This window comes from Sinocyclocheilus anshuiensis, unplaced genomic scaffold (genome assembly GCF_001515605.1).
Source record: "Sinocyclocheilus anshuiensis isolate Anshui unplaced genomic scaffold, SAMN03320099.WGS_v1.1 scaffold263, whole genome shotgun sequence".
Lineage (NCBI taxonomy): Eukaryota > Metazoa > Chordata > Actinopteri > Cypriniformes > Cyprinidae > Sinocyclocheilus > Sinocyclocheilus anshuiensis.
Genome location: NW_015549593.1, coordinates 714,884 through 732,289, shown reverse-complemented (window position 1 = coordinate 732,289; position 17,406 = coordinate 714,884). Strand labels below are relative to the sequence as shown.

Genomic DNA, 17,406 nt, shown 5'->3' with positions numbered 1-17,406 from the left:
CTCTGTAATCTTCTTAACTAATGCAGTTTTATTTTCAAAGTTTGATAGTTCAATTAAACTTATGGTACAATGAAAACAGAAACACTCCCATTTATAGTGCAATAGAGTAGCACTGGGCGGTATACCGGTTCACACCGAACCGGCGCTGCATGAGACAAAAAAGTAATATAGCCAAAACAACCGCATAGCCGCTCTTTAGTGTAGATGACAATATGCCAATGATAATAGTAAAGAGAAAAGAACGAGCCAACCGCATGTCGGCACACATGATTAACCGCTCACGTGTGACGCGCTCATATCGCGAGGCGCAGTTCACACAGAATGCGCTTTTGTGTTGACAAAGATGCGACGCGGGCAGTGGAATAGGTAAAACATGCAAGAAGATGGGAGTGAACTTCTTTTAACTTGAGCACCGTGTTTTTATAATGCCATTTCATGCATGCGTTGCTTCAAGAGACGAGAGAGCAACAGTCAAAAGCGTTTGCAAAAATGTTTACATAGAAAAAACAATGGAAAAGCAGCACAATCTAATAAAAACCTGTAAATAACTACTACTGTATGTCCCTATTTCATGTTCGTATCATTGGTGACAGGCTGAAAGCTGCTGTTCATTGTTTTCACAGAATATTTATTGTTAATAGTCTACTGGTGTTATACCTTCAGAAGTCAGAAAGAGCTTTATTACCAAGTATGTTTACACAGACAAGGAATTTGACTTAGTGACAGGAGCTTCCAGTGCAGAAGAAAGTATGTGGACATAGTGCAAACTAGTTCAGCAGACATGGGAATTACACAGTAGAGATGGAGTATAACACTTATATAAGTAAAACCTTTTTTTTTATAATGCACTATATACAGAAGTATAAATATAGAGAAATGTAACTTTAAATGACTGTACAGATATATTTACAAGTGTGCAGTTTACAAATGTACAATTTTTGGATTCTATGTAGGCTATAAAGTCAGTCATTTTGAATTTGAATTATATTGTCGAGATTTTTTTGAAGCATTTTCATTGTAGCCTATTTCTAAACATATAACATGTATAAGACAAGTTTGTACAGGATGTAGTTGTAGTTCATGCATCTTTTCTGCTAAGATATTTAACAAGTGATTTGTTTAACATTTACATCATGTTAACAACATGTGTGGTGCACTTGGAATAGAATTTTCTTTAACTAGAGGGTTAATAAAGAAAAAGTTATTTGAATCATGTTGTAGTTACATTTTAAGTTAACTAGTTCAAAATCGCAAAAAAATCTAGAATCGGTCAAACATTCTGAATAAATTGAGATTTTATTTTTATTTTTATATGCGGGCCCTAGTTTGGGCATCTCTGTTCTATGCAGTTTTAGTTGATTGAAAAAAATTAGATACATTTCTAGTTTTAAAATTATTTATTCTTTAGATATTCCTCTTTAAAAGAAAAAAATATCAGCTGTATGCAAAGTGACCCACATTTGGTTTTTGACCACATGTGAACAATTTACTAATTTAACAAATGTGAACATATATTTTAAATGTAATGAATTCCCGTGATGGCAAGTATCTTTCAGCAGTATCTATCACATGATCCTTTAGAAATCATTCTTATTCAGCAACATTTCTTATTTTCATCAATGTTAAAAACAGCTGTGCTGCTTAATATTTTTGAGGAAATCATGCTACATTTTCTCAGGATTCTTGAATGAATAGGAAGTTTAAAAGAATATAATTTATTTGAAATAGAAATCTTTTGTGATATACATTTCTTTACTGTTTAATGAATTTAATGTTTTCTTGCCGAACAAAAGTATTCATTTCTTTTAATAAAAAACAATGTATATACATACAGTTAACTAAGATGTAGTATATGTCTAGAAAGAGAAAAACAAGTAGGGGTTAGATAAGAAAACAATGTTGTAAGTTGGATTTAACCTTGGGTTGTCTACGCAAAAATACCACTGCACATTAGGGGTGCGCACGAATAGTCGGACATTTGAATATTTGGTCTGAAATTATTATTCGAATAATAAAAACACTATTCGAATTTTACTGTGTGTTGATTTGCTGTCCGTAAATGCAGGGAATCCATGATAAATCCTAAGCAGTTATAGCTAAATGCACTGGGTGGCTCTGTGGAGCGTGTTAACAAGTTGATAGTATTTGATCACAGAATGTCGTCATCTGCGTCGCGAAGTTTGGATTTACTTTGATCTAAATGATCTTAACAAGGAATTTGACTTAGTGACAGGAGCTTCCAGTGCAGAAGAAAGTATGTGGACATAGTGCAAACTAGTTCAGCAGACATGGGAATTACACAGTAGAGATGGAGTATAACACTTATATAAGTAAAACCTTTTTTTTTATAATGCACTATATACAGAAGTATAAATATAGAGAAATGTAACTTTAAATGACTGTACAGATATATTTACAAGTGTGCAGTTTACAAATGTACAATTTTTGGATTCTATGTAGGCTATAAAGTCAGTCATTTTGAATTTGAATTATATTGTCGAGATTTTTTTGAAGCATTTTCATTGTAGCCTATTTCTAAACATATAACATGTATAAGACAAGTTTGTACAGGATGTAGTTGTAGTTCATGCATCTTTTCTGCTAAGATATTTAACAAGTGATTTGTTTAACATTTACATCATGTTAACAACATGTGTGGTGCACTTGGAATAGAATTTTCTTTAACTAGAGGGTTAATAAAGAAAAAGTTATTTGAATCATGTTGTAGTTACATTTTAAGTTAACTAGTTCAAAATCGCAAAAAAATCTAGAATCGGTCAAACATTCTGAATAAATTGAGATTTTATTTTTATTTTTATATGCGGGCCCTAGTTTGGGCATCTCTGTTCTATGCAGTTTTAGTTGATTGAAAAAAATTAGATACATTTCTAGTTTTAAAATTATTTATTCTTTAGATATTCCTCTTTAAAAGAAAAAAATATCAGCTGTATGCAAAGTGACCCACATTTGGTTTTTGACCACATGTGAACAATTTACTAATTTAACAAATGTGAACATATATTTTAAATGTAATGAATTCCCGTGATGGCAAGTATCTTTCAGCAGTATCTATCACATGATCCTTTAGAAATCATTCTTATTCAGCAACATTTCTTATTTTCATCAATGTTAAAAACAGCTGTGCTGCTTAATATTTTTGAGGAAATCATGCTACATTTTCTCAGGATTCTTGAATGAATAGGAAGTTTAAAAGAATATAATTTATTTGAAATAGAAATCTTTTGTGATATACATTTCTTTACTGTTTAATGAATTTAATGTTTTCTTGCCGAACAAAAGTATTCATTTCTTTTAATAAAAAACAATGTATATACATACAGTTAACTAAGATGTAGTATATGTCTAGAAAGAGAAAAACAAGTAGGGGTTAGATAAGAAAACAATGTTGTAAGTTGGATTTAACCTTGGGTTGTCTACGCAAAAATACCACTGCACATTAGGGGTGCGCACGAATAGTCGGACATTTGAATATTTGGTCTGAAATTATTATTCGAATAATAAAAACACTATTCGAATTTTACTGTGTGTTGATTTGCTGTCCGTAAATGCAGGGAATCCATGATAAATCCTAAGCAGTTATAGCTAAATGCACTGGGTGGCTCTGTGGAGCGTGTTAACAAGTTGATAGTATTTGATCACAGAATGTCGTCATCTGCGTCGCGAAGTTTGGATTTACTTTGATCTAAATGATCTTACTAAATGATCTGACAAAATGTAATTACTTCTGATCAAATGAATTAGTGAAACTGATTTATCATAATATCACCACCACAATGAGAAATCACATGAAATCCAAACACAGTCGACTGAGAAAAGACGTCACTTTTTTTTTTTTTTTAAGAAAATGACTGATCGTTTCGCTAGATAAGACCCTTATTCCTTGGCTGGGATCGTGTAGAGCCCTTTGAAGCTGCATTAAAACTGCAATTTGGACCTTCAACCCGTTGGCCACCATTTAAGCCCATCATATGGAGAAAAATCCTGGAATGTTTGCCCCAAAAACCTTAATTTCTTTTCGACTGAAAAAAGAAAGACATGAACATCTTGGATGACATGGGGGTGAGTAAATTATCAGGAAATTTTAATTCTGGAGTGAACTAATCCTTTAAATTAACTATGGCTAAAAATCAGATCCATCCATATTTGATCCAAAATCGGATCCCGACAACTTCCGTAGCCCAAATAAAGCACGTTGATGGGCTGCACTTACTCTCGCTCTGTTTGATGTGTGCGCGCGCTCTTCCTGGAAAAGTGCCCATACAAGGAATTCTACTCTTTGTGACGTCATGCAGGGCCATACTCTAAAAAAAAATTCTGAAACTTATACGAAGCCTGAAGGAGTGTATTTGGCACAGAAATACTCCGTCATACGTCCAAACTTGTGATTTTGGGATGAAGTAAAACACAGACATTTTTTTTTTTTTTCGTGAGACTGACCAATTATTTAGTCTCAGTTCTCAGCTAGCCCAGCATACGGCATTGATGAGTGTGGCAAACCAAACCACAGCTGGGATGTCAAAATAAACGCTAACACTGGTGGTCTACATGTACAAAGTCAACATATCCTTATATAACCACTTGTTAGTCGCTCAATGATGTTACCTTAACAGCTCATTAAACTGCAAAAGCTATTTTTTCTTTCTGGCAATTTTTAGAGTGTTTTGGACACACTCTCAGCTACAGACCAAGGGCTGGAAAACCAGATATGTTTATAAGGAAATATCAGTCTAGAAAGGCCAGTTATTTGTATTTCAAGAGGAGATTTGTTAGTGATGGCATGACCAAAGTCTACAGCACATCAAACACGCAGATGAGTAGCTGACAAACATTTTCTCATCCATCAAATCCCTTCTTAAATCTCTGTCCTTATCTTGCCTCCACTGGGCCCGGGGCTGCGGTTCTCTTCTGCCTTTGATGAGATCTGTGTTTGACAACAGAAATGTGTGCTGCTCCCTAATGTGACACTGCATATTCTTTACCACTGTGAAAGATATACAACCACAGGACAGCACATCAATAGAGAGAGTGATGGGGAGGGTGAGAGAGAGAAAGCTAGCTGCTGCATAATGCCTGGAGTAAACACCATTTCCTCACACCATCTCTGCATGTAATAAATGTGCAAATCAAGGCAAAGAACAAATATTTGCCTGTGTTGTTAACTTACAGCCTATGATCTTATATGGCTTGAAGGAATCTTAAGAAATAAAACCTCTGTCAGCACTGCGTTTGGAGAAATCTAATGATTCATCTAATGATACAGTAATTTGGCTGTCAAACACACAGTAATTGAACCATCTCACAAAGAATGTCAAAATGTCTGAGCATCTGCAGGAGCAAAAGGCAAAGAAATTATATTTGATAATTAGATTTGATTGAATCTGGATTTGTCTTTCAAAGAAAAGAAGAAAAGCGCTGTCTAAATCTACTGTAAAATTACTATTAGACATGAGATCTACAAGTCAGTCAAAATTGCTAGCTTGCTGGTGAGGTACCTGGAAAATGCTATGAGGGTCTTAACCTCAGAAGGAAAAAGAAATCTATTAAAAAAACATTCCAGGAAGTATTTAGAAAGATTTATTCAAAACGGTTATTGAGCCAGTCACTTTTTATGACCATAAAGGGAACAAGTGCTTCAAATATCGAATGGTAAACTATACAATGCAATAAAAAATAAAATAATACCAAAAAAATTCAAATAATAAATAAGACAAATTATTTACCTAATAATAATAATAAATTATTATTAGATAAAAGTTCCCTATGTGACTATGTGAAGGCCCTTTATTTGCAGGCAGTGTAAATTTAGTTGACGAATAATTTTGGTCATAATGTTCGTCAACGATATTTTTTTCACTGACGACGGGATGATAACCAACTAAAACTCTTTTTGAATGACAAAAACTATGACGAAAATATATTGACATTTTCGTCAACGAATAAAAACGAGACGAAAATGTTAGGGAGGGACTATTTGGGAAGAGATTAATTCAATTTTAGAACGAATCTGCTGCGTGGTTAGGAGGTTAGATACGTACATATGAACCGGCGGGACATAAGCTAAAATACACTTGCTGCACGTCGCATAAAACGTTCAAAAATGTCATTATGTAAATATAAATCTGACGACGCAAGAGAGAACTCAATTCGGTCCGGTTTTCTGAGCGCAGACACTGAAGCATACACACACAGAAAACGCGTCTCACAGCACACAAGTACTCTCTCGTGTCTCATGAACGGAGAATTACACACAAAATGATGTTGAATTGTCCGTTTTGACGAGTATTCACGTAAAGACATGTGATTACGTCTTAAGTGAATGTAAACAGTAGGGAGAACGTGTACAGCTGGGACAGCAGCCTAATTTAGTTACTATTGTCCGAGTCATTGATGTTAATCAAGCAACAACAGAAAGACAGAAAATCACTCACTGCTCTTGACTGAAAAACTTTTTAGTAGTCCTAAAGATTAATCTAAATTTATTTATAGAAATAAATAGTGGTGTGAAAAAGTGTTGGCCCCCTTCCTGATTTCTTATTTTTTTGCATGTTTGTCACACTTTAATGTTTCAGATCATCAAACAAATTTAAATATTAGTCAAAGATAACACAAGTGAACACAACATGCAGTTTGTAAATGAAGGTTTTTATTATTAAGGGAAAACAAAATCCAAAACTACATGGCCCTGTGTGAAAAAGTGTTTGCCCCCTAAACCTAATAACTGGTTGGGCCACCCTTAGCAGCAACAACTGCAATCAAGCGTTTGCGATAACTTGCAATGAGTCTGTTACAGCGCTGTGGAGGAATTTTGGTCCACTCATCTATGCAGAATTGTTGTAATTCAGCCAACATTGGAGGGTTTGAGCATGAACCGCCTTTGTAAGGTCAACGGGTGTGGCAGTAATCAGGCTTGGGTGTGGCTAGAGAAATTGAACTCAGGTGTGATAAACCACAGTTTTAACAGGGGGGCACACACTTCTTCACACAGGGTCATGTAGTTTTGGATTTTGTTTTCCCTTAATAATAAAAACCTTCATTTAAAAACTGCATGTTGTGTTCACTTGTGTTATCTTTGACTAATATTTAAATTTGTTTGATGATCCGAAACATTAAAGTGTGACAAACATGCAAAAAAATAAGAAATCAGGAAGGGGGCCAACACTTTTTCACACCACTGTATGTCTGCTTGAAAGAATGAAGAATATGGTAAAGTTGCTATAAAGAATGCATAATTAGCGTATACCCACTGGTATTTCATTAAAACGAAGACCATGTTCTTGTTCTTTATGAGAAGTGGTTTTATTTAATTTTAACATAAAGGCATGTTGTGTGTCACTGCAGTTAAATCGGTGTCTATCATGATAAAACCTTAATATCAAACCTATATAATGAGTTTGGAAATTTTAGAGAAATGCTTAATAAATGCATTACACTGTAACTAAACCCATTCGATTTTAGCCGACTAAATTTACTGTAGATTTAGTTGACTAAAATCTTATGATATTTAGTCGACTAAAACTAGACTAAACTAAAAACAATTCAGGTGACTAAAATATGACTAAAACTAAATGGCATTTTAGTCAAAAGACTATGACTAAAACTAAATAAAAATTTGCTGTCAAAATTAACACTGTTTGCGGGCATAAAATATGAGTGCATTAGAAAAAATAAAACAAAACATTGCAAAGAAAAAACAGAAAAAACTATTCTCAGAAAATAACACACTAGGGGTTGAACGGATCACAGTTGATCCGTGATCTGTACGGACAGGCCCCACAGTTCACGCATGTGATCCAGGGATTAATTGCCAAATTTAACCATAATAGAGTGAAAGTTTATCATTTGTACTTGTTTATACGATATATATGTATATATAACTATACTAAAAACTACTTTTGAATGGCTGTCAATAAAGAAGCAGACTTTAGCTTTTGGCTTCACATACAGCATAAACCAAACTAGCCATCCAAACCCTGGCCCCTTGCTGCTTTAGATCTAAATTCATCTCTTCACTGCCATCAAGAAACAACACTGCCAAGAGATGCAGGGGTGAGAGGATCTAAAGAACAAGGGAGAAAGACTGAGAAAGAAAGAGAGATGAAAGGAAAGTATAAAAGAGAAGACAAGAGGACCAAAAGACAGTGGAAGAGAGGACAGAGGAACAGCAGAGTAAACATCATTCATCACTGATAGGGGGGAGAGAGAGAGAGAGAGAGAGAGAGAGAGAGAGAGAGAGAGAGAGAGAGAGAGAGAGAGAGAGAGAGAGAGAGAGAGAGAGAGAGAGAGAGAGAGAGAGAGAGAGAGAGAGAGAGAGAGAGAGAGAGAGAGAGAGAGAGAGAGAGAGAGAGAGAGAGATTGAATGGAGGATGTGGTCTTGCACAGGAGAGATAACCTCCTGAGCTGATAAAAGTATGGAGTCTTCTGTCTTCTTCAGATCAGATGCTCTTCTCCAGAAAAACCAGCTGCACATCAGTCCAGTACACAGCTCTCTCTACTCTGGACCCTCTTTCATTCCCTCCACCCTCAGCGGCTTTCTCCATCATGCCTGATCAAAAATCTCTTATTAAAGAGACATGGCCACATCTGAGAGAGGGGAGAGAGAGAGAGAGAGAGAGAGAGAGAGAGAGAGAGAGAGAGAGATTGAATGGAGGATGTGGTCTTGCACAGGAGAGATAACCTCCTGAGCTGATAAAAGTATGGAGTCTTCTGTCTTCTTCAGATCAGATGCTCTTCTCCAGAAAAACCAGCTGCACATCAGTCCAGTACACAGCTCTCTCTACTCTGGACCCTCTTTCATTCCCTCCACCCTCAGCGGCTTTCTCCATCATGCCTGATCAAAAATCTCTTATTAAAGAGACATGGCTTTTCAATCTATGATACTCTGCCTTCAGTCAGTGCCTCTACCCTTTGCTCCATGCTACCACCACTGCATACAGAGGACATATATAGAGAAACTCTGCCTGCACCAAGGAGATGTAGAGTATAACACCTGGAGAAAGTTTTTCATTAGCATCCCTATACATCTCAATGGCAACCGCTTGGCTGTTACGTGATCCCCTGGGAGAAAGCAATTTCAGATCTGTCATCTTTGCTCATGGGCAGGCACTCAGTGCTTTCGAAAAGGCTTTTGAATTGCCGTCAGATGCTTTGGTTCCCATAATGCTGAAGTTACTGTATCTACCAGGAGAGTATGCACATCTTTATGAAAAAGTGACTCAAACTACTGTAAGGAATTAAGCCTTCAAAGTAAAAGGTAGTTCTGGGTGATAACGAAAAGCAGATAATTGTTACAACCGATAACCAATAAATGGCCAATATTAAAATTCTATACTGTTTTGCCTAATTAGTAAATTAAGAATAAAATACTACAAACTAACATTAATCATTTTAAATGCTTAAAGTAAATTCATGCATCACAAAACTGTAACGTACAGTATAAAACATGTATATTCATTTTGAGATTGCCAAAGATTACATTCAACAGTGCTATTTTAAAATATTAGTGCTTTTAATGATTAAGTGTTTCAATGAGTAGTTTAAATGATGGCAAAGATAGCATAAATGTAAAAATTAAATATACAATATTGACCAATAAAGAGATAAAAATCTTTAATATTCCCTAAAATAGGGACTCAAAAACTACAGTAAAGAACAAACGATCAAAAAATAATAATAATAAAAAAACACTTCCATTTTATCTGCTCAGCAGTGTTTAAGCCAGTGGTTCTCAACCCGCGGCCCGGATGCTGCCCGTCACGAATTCAAATGCGGCCCACCATGCTGAACACAATTACAAAAATAACTTTCAGTTTTACAATTCATTTTAGTTTTTACATTAATTAAAAAATGTACTAAACAAATATAAGCTAGAATGTTTTTGTTATGTAAAATAATTTTGTTTTTCATATATTATTTTCAGACATGAGCAGACCTGTACTCAAGTAATTAACGTTACGCATTTAACGAACTCTTACAAGCGCACACTTTAGCAGAATTCAATTCAAATAGTCATCAGCACCCATTAGTTCGGTAAAATTGAGCATCAGAATGGACACATTTGTTATTAAGGGAGAAAAACGAAATGTGGAAAATGCCAGAGAAGGAACACATACAAACAAGAGTAGTCGCAGCAGTGAAGGTAGGAGAGAGTGCTGGACTTTCTGCATCAACTTTCGGTTTATCAAAGTAACGACCAAGCGGCCAGCGGCAGACAGTGAGCTGATCATAGCTCAATGTAGCCTTCTCAAATCATCATGACTTGCCTAAAATAAACTCTATAGATATAAAACAGTTCAACCATATAACAATGTTTTAACGTTAAACCTAGATAAATGTGCGCTATATCCAATAGTTTGTGCGGAGAGTCTCTTCGTGTGATATTGATTAACTATATGAATTGATATAAATACATTTTCTGCCTCCTTAGCTTGAAGTATGTGATCATTGTTCATGCATATTAATAGACTGAATCATGCAGTGAAAGAACCACTCTAAATGCGCAGGCGCACTAAATCCTGTGTTGGTCTAACCAGACTTCATCACGTCACATATGCACGCCTCTGTAGGTGTGTTTTGTTTAGCTTTTGCAATATACTCGATAATGTCATGATGTCTCACGAGTTCAGTATTTGCGCTAAACCTGCGCAGATTTGGCCTGCATGAACTTCCCCAAGAAATTAATGAGTGAACATAATTTACGAAAAGTAACCCGCTAAATTGGCTAGTGATTTGACAGCGTTACCCGCCACAGCTGATTTTTACCCGCATTTGGCGGGTGTTAATTTCAAACCCTGATCATAATATTTAGGCTATAATAGGCTATTATGAATCTGGTTGGTTTGTATTGGTGACATAATATGTAAATGATATGCGTGCAGCCCGCGAGACTGCACTTGGACCATAGTGCGGCCCAGTGGAAAAAAGGGTTGAGAACCACTGGTTTAAGCTATACCAACATTACAGTGTCTCTCATAACATCAGTGCTTGCTTTGATTCTGATCTCTGTAAATGAAATCTCTGTAAATGTTGTTGCTCAAATTTGGGCACATTTTTGGATATAGCCCTCCACAGCATACTAGAGGCCTTATGGCGACTAGATGTAATTACAAGATATAAATGCACAGTTAATCCAGATGTTATTTAATGATTCTTGAAACAATTCATTTAATCTGATCACTTCTCTCCATGTTTGCCAGTGGCAATACAAGTACTAGTAAATTGGACACTCTGCCTCCAACATTCAGCCAATGCTGTACTGCGTGTCTATGACAGCACACATGCAGGATGAACACAGTGTGACTGTACTGGGGACTGAGGCCTGACGCCCAGGCGTGTCAAAACACTGTACTGAAGACACAAAAGGTCACTTGGGACAGAGAGGCAGGCATGACTTTGTATGCAAGTGTGGCGAGTTCCACGTCCAGTATCTAAACTCATCTAATGAAGTGTGTGGAGCGGCGATGAGGTCGTGCCGCATGGCTGCAGCTTAATTCCTTTGCATTTTCACATTCAGACTAAAAGGAGGAGAACACAGTGATATGCAGTGGTAGAGAAACGCTGCCCAGTGATGAGGGAAAAGAGAGAGAGACTATTTGTGCCCTTCTCCATTAATATCCATGGGCAGATAAGACAGAAGGGAAGCGTTAATTAACATGGGCTTGAGAGAGGGACATTTATTTCTCCTGAAAAAGCTGTTCTTAGTTCTCTGAGCCAACATCACTGCCCTAAGATAAACTCTCTCTGTCCAGATCTTCATCTATGTGGCTGCCTGCACAAACTTCCCTCATCTGAAATAACTATGAAACTGAACAGCACAGAGAGAGAAGAAACACACAAACTTCTAAAAATCAATAAGCAATGATAACGTACCTCCTGTCCAGAGAGGTAGTATGCAGCCAGAAGCCCTCCAATGAAGCGGATGTTGACCTCAAAGACAGATACTTCTGCATTCTGTAGAAACGGGGAAAAATGAGAAAGAGTAAGAGCAGAACAGTGATTGCCTACTTTTTCAGGGTCCTTGGTTCCCTAAGTATTTGTCTTGTTTTTAGGAATTGTAAAAAAAAAACTTCAATAAAGAGTCTAAACCAAACCAACACAAGAAACTTTCAATTCAGGGGAATAATACTAATAATAAATGTTTTAATATAAATGTTTAAGAAAAATGTTGAACACTACTCCAGTCTTTAGTGTCACATGGTCCTTCAGAAGTCATCCTAATATGCTGATTTGGTGCTCAAGAAACATTTATTCTTTTTAGCAGTGTAGATTGAACTGCTTAATTGATTTATTGCTTAATATTTTTGAAGAAACTGTGACATTTTTTCAGGAATCTTTGGTGAATAGAATCAAAATAGAATAGATGCATTCTTGCGGAATAAAAGTATACATTTGATTAAAAAAACAAATACATTTATATATAAAATACAATATATTTGAAGTTTATTGCAAAATATTTAAATATAATCAGTTTATAAGGAGAACAGTGCTGTTAAAAATGAAAGTAATTTTTTTATTTTCAGAACATAACTGTTGCACTATTTATAATTCAAACAGCCATTTAAGCAGCTTTATTAATCTGCATGAAATATCTACATAACAGCCATGCAGAGCGCCCAAATGAACTTCAAATCTACATCAAAGCTGATACAATAATCTCTCAGTGAGACTGAAATGAATGCTGGAGCAGTGTGCGTGTGTGTTTGTATCATCAACATCCATCTTGTCAGCTTCTACCTTTATTTAGAGAAAATTACCATAAAGCAGTTTTCCACTTGCACAAAGATCACACCGCAAACAGCAGCTAACCACACACACCCCTTTAAGTCTCGTATAGCAAAGGAACTAATTCAACCAATGCAGAAAAACAAATCTAAACACAGTGAAGTTCAATGGTATGGTACAAGCTCCCGAAATCCTGTTTAGCCCCGTCACAATCCCATAATCCACAGCACCTAAAAACAGCACCTGTTTTTGTATGCTGCTTATGAAATATAAGTAGGTTTTCCAGTTCTGAACATAACGCTGCTAAAGCATCTTATATTGACTGTTTTACACTAATTTGATAAGACAAGAACATGCTTTAACCAACCCCTTCCACTTAGCATTCATTCAGCATGTCTATTAATTTTGACAAAAGTGAACATGCACCAGATTAATTCAGATATGACCGTTCCCTGACCAAGGTCCATTAATTCAGTTTTTGGTTTAACAGCTGCGATTAATGCTGATGGCAGGCAGCCTCATCATCATCACAATAGAAACACACACAGAGAGAGAGAGAGACCGAGAGAGAGAGAGAGATTGAGGGAGTGCATTTCTTACTTCTGTGGAACACAAAAGATGATATTTTTAAAATGTCTAAGCAAATTTTTTTTTGAAAGTCATCAGGGGTCCAATCAGATGGTTTGGACCCCACTGATTTTCATTGTATAGACAAAAACAGATGAAACTGTCATGTTTGTGAGTTATTTTTATTTACTTTTTTAGTTGAACTATTTATTCAATTATAAAATGATGGGCAGCACTATAATAGAATTCATTTAAACATTACATAAATTCACAAATAATACATTACGTAGCACGAAATAATAATTAACTTTTATAGTATTTATTAATCTTGGTTACCATGAATTTCTGCATTCAGTACAATTAAAAAGTGGGTTCAAGATTTTTTAAAATGTTTTTGAAAGACGTCTCACCAAGGCTGTATTTATTTAATCATAAATGCAGTAAAAACAATTTAATCCTGTGATGCAAAACTGAATTTTCAGCAGCCATTACTTCAGTCTTCAGTGTTACATGATCCTACAGAAATCATTCTAATATGCTAATTTGCAGTTAAAGAAACATTTCTTACTATTAACTGTTAAAAACAGTTGTGCTACTTAATATATTTTCGTGGAAACACAGCGTTTTGCACACGCTTCCCTTCCTCGCTTAGGCTTTGCGGTTTATTGCCCTCCTCCAAAAATCCTTCCAACACATCCATCCCACTGAGACATGCTGAGCCCTCTACGGCCAGACCCAACGGTCCAAGCGTGAGTCATCCTTCAGAGTGCACATGCTTTGTAAGATATATTTGTCCAAAAGTAACAGTGAGGAGGGGGAGAGAGAAGAAATTAGGTCACTGCTCGAAAAGCCAAAAAGATTAACTAAACACACAGAGGAGATTTCAGGCGCTGAGAGTCCACCAGATCTTCTCAAAGAAAAGTGGCAGAAGGGAGACGGGAGAAAAATCACGCAACACACAGATACCAGAGAGAAGCCAAAGCCAAGACGACCATACAGGTTCTCCATATCTGATGGAGGAGAGGCCGGAAAAACAACTGATAGGGAGAGAAACTGGAGAAATCCCATTAATGGGTCAGGACGTGAATGCAGACAGAGAAGGAGAGTAGGAGACACGGGGCCCCTGGGGCCACTCGCCGGCCCCCGCTTCATTCTCTGACGTCTCTTTTGTCTGCCATTTTTTCCTCAACATCATTGGCTAATTCTGGAGGCAGAGCTCCGGCGGTTCACATTGTTTCCATGGAGCCAGTCTTGTCTCCTGGATACGATGATGTGTCACATCAACTCCTTTGCCGCAACACGTTTTATACAGAGTGCCACCACAATCTGATCAAAACCTGAAAGATTCACACACACTGAAGACTGAAGTCTTTGAGGAATTATGGGGTGTCGAAGGACTGTTAATACAGTTGTGTCAGCCAGCTGCCAAGTATAAGGCTTACCACTGTGAAATAACAGCGCCCTGAGATGTATCTGTGTCTATAAACAAAAACAGGAACACTTTGCCTCCAAACCTACAAAGACAAGTGTTGCTGGTAATCTTGTGTGTTCATGTCCAAGTCATGGCTACTTACCACACTGAAATCCAAGTTTTGCTCGATCCATTCCTGGCCATCCTTAAACTCATCGTGGAGGCCCATTATGTAAAGGGTATCCAGGGCATCTACTATAGTGGCCCCCATCTGGGAATTACCTGTGGAGAGGATGTGAATATGAATATTTACTGAATACATATGCACTACAGTAATTAAAAAGAAAACAAATTTAAAGTTACATAATCAGGCCAGTCTGGTGCAAGCAATATAAATCTGCATTAGCGTAAAACTTCTTATATATTTTAAATTCTGATAGTATTTCACAGTATTACTATTTTTACTGTATTTATGAACAAATACATGCAGGCTTGGTGAGCAGAAGAGACTTAAAAAACATCTTAGAGACATGGTAGTGAACTGTTTATATTTCCAGAGGTCATTGAAGGAATAATTATAATGCTAAGTAAAACGAGTATGAGGTAAAATGAGGTAAAAGACTGATATTTAAGCTACTGGTGATAATCTCAATGAATGGATCACTGAGTCAGTGAGCTGAACTCAAGAAATGAATCATTTGTGAACTGGACCAACTGATTCATTTGAAAAGATTTGATTCAAATTAACAATTCAGACATCACTGCTGAAAACTTTATATTTATCTTAAATTCATTTTGCATTTCTGATCAACATTTAAAATTTTTCACAAAAATTAGTTTGAGACCAAACAACTTGGGGAGCCCCTGCAAAGCTATCACAAACCCCTGTTAAACAACCCTTTTTAAAGTTCAAGATCATATTTCAAGAATCCTCAAGAGTGGAAAACTGTTGAGAGATGCTGTGTGGCATTTCTCGCTCTCTCTCTCTCAATCTGTAGAACGGCAGTGTTATCATCATCATTATTGTCAGGAACTCTAAATCACTCTAAAAGTACCCATCAGCCCTCACAGCCTCTTAGCTCTTCTAATCTGTCCAGACTGCTGCTTCAGTTTGTCCAGAGGCACCCCAAATGGCCCAAGCCCTTCACAAACCACATAAACACTTTTGCTTTTCATCCCTCTTTTTATAAGACTTGAATCCCCTTCCCCTTACGTCATTTAAGTCTATAATATCTTTACTGCCTTCCACTTATCACCCCTTCCATTTCCTTTTCATTTTCTGAGTTTTTTTTTATATCAGTAAAGTGAGCCCCTTCCTATTTGACTTTGGCACCATCACCAAAGATGGATCTCATCTATGACTTCATTTTTAATAAAATAATAATAAAATAAGGATGCAAAAAATTAGATGTAACCCAAGACCCACTCAACTGGCTGCACGTTCATCCCTCAACGCCTCATTTCCATTCCCATAAATACACTGCCCATCTTGAGTAAAATCCACACTCTCTGGCTCTGTCCTGGACTGGAAATCAGGCCTCATCATTCTGAATGAGTCTTGATTGGCATTTACACAAGGCTGGCATTCTGGATGCCAGACTTTGCTGGTGTAAATCAAATTGGACTCAATAAAGTTACTTGGGGAATTCCAATGGCAATCAGTCCAAGCTCCTCTCTCTCTGCTTCCTACACGCTACCTCTTCATCCCACGCTCCCTCACTTTGTGTCATCCATGCCAGTTTCATTTGGCGACAGATTGCGAGCTGTTCTAATATGAATGCACACGTGGCAGCCAGATTCAGTTCTTCTTCAGATTCTCCACTGCCTCATCTTGAGAGAAAACCAGCAGATATGTTTTCAGTGGTTGAGAGGTTTATTTAGTTAAACGCAGGCATGTGATTGTGACTGTGGGTACTTATGTATACATAAAAAGAGGAAGATCTTTACTTTGTTCCATCTCTAAGCCAAATGCATGAGTCAGAAGGCTTTCTCCCTCTATCCGTCTTGTCTCAGGGGTTTATCAAGGGAATGGAGTGGGGGAGAGAGTCAAACCCTCTCCATATCTAATAGTTTAATAGTGCCCACCATTTCTGCTGCCACTGATTCTCCCTGGACCCTGACTGCAACATCTGCTGTGCTCATCAACAAACTGCCCTGGCTAAGTGTGTGTGAGTGAGAACAGTAAGAAAAGAGAGAGTAATGAAAAAGAGACATTGAATTGTGAAAGATTTTTATCTTGTATATACACACACTATCTTTCAAAAGTTTGCGTTTATTGTGCATATTGCATTTATGCACAAATTGCATTTATTTGCAGCCTTGGTGAGCGTAAGAAACTTTTAAAAATATAAAAATCTTTCTGTAATAAAAATTCTGTAATTAAAATAAAAAGCACTTTTAAATGGCTTCTATGCATTAAGCAATTACGTCACAACAGTACAAAAGAGGGATCAGACCTCCAGAAAGACCTACAACTAAAATCCACAAATCAAACAGTTCCAATTTTAACCTAAGCATCTGTAAGGCACGTACTAAGTGGGTTTGAACTAAACACCATAAAACCTAATTGCCTTGTGGCTCTATTCTGTATGCAGCCTCTCTCTCAAGGAATGTTTTATGATGGCCAATTTGTTCTCCATAAAGTGCATTGAGACCAAGAGCATAAAAAAAAAAAAAAAAAACCTTTCCAG

At 36.7% G+C, this 17,406-nt stretch overlaps 1 protein-coding gene across 3 annotated transcripts in view; it reads right to left on the bottom strand.

Moving 5' to 3' along the window:
* The window catches only part of LOC107658234 (mannosyl-oligosaccharide 1,2-alpha-mannosidase IB-like), a 105,996-nt gene that overhangs the window by 15,236 nt on the left and 73,354 nt on the right, over positions 1-17,406 (bottom strand). For all 3 annotated transcript variants that reach the window (XM_016446698.1, XM_016446701.1, XM_016446700.1), the window contains 2 exons: positions 14,880-14,998; positions 11,887-11,967 (listed from right to left, as the gene is read on the bottom strand). In XM_016446698.1, the coding sequence (XP_016302184.1) occupies positions 11,887-11,967; positions 14,880-14,998 (200 nt within the window). The remainder of the gene's footprint in view (positions 1-11,886; positions 11,968-14,879; positions 14,999-17,406) is intronic.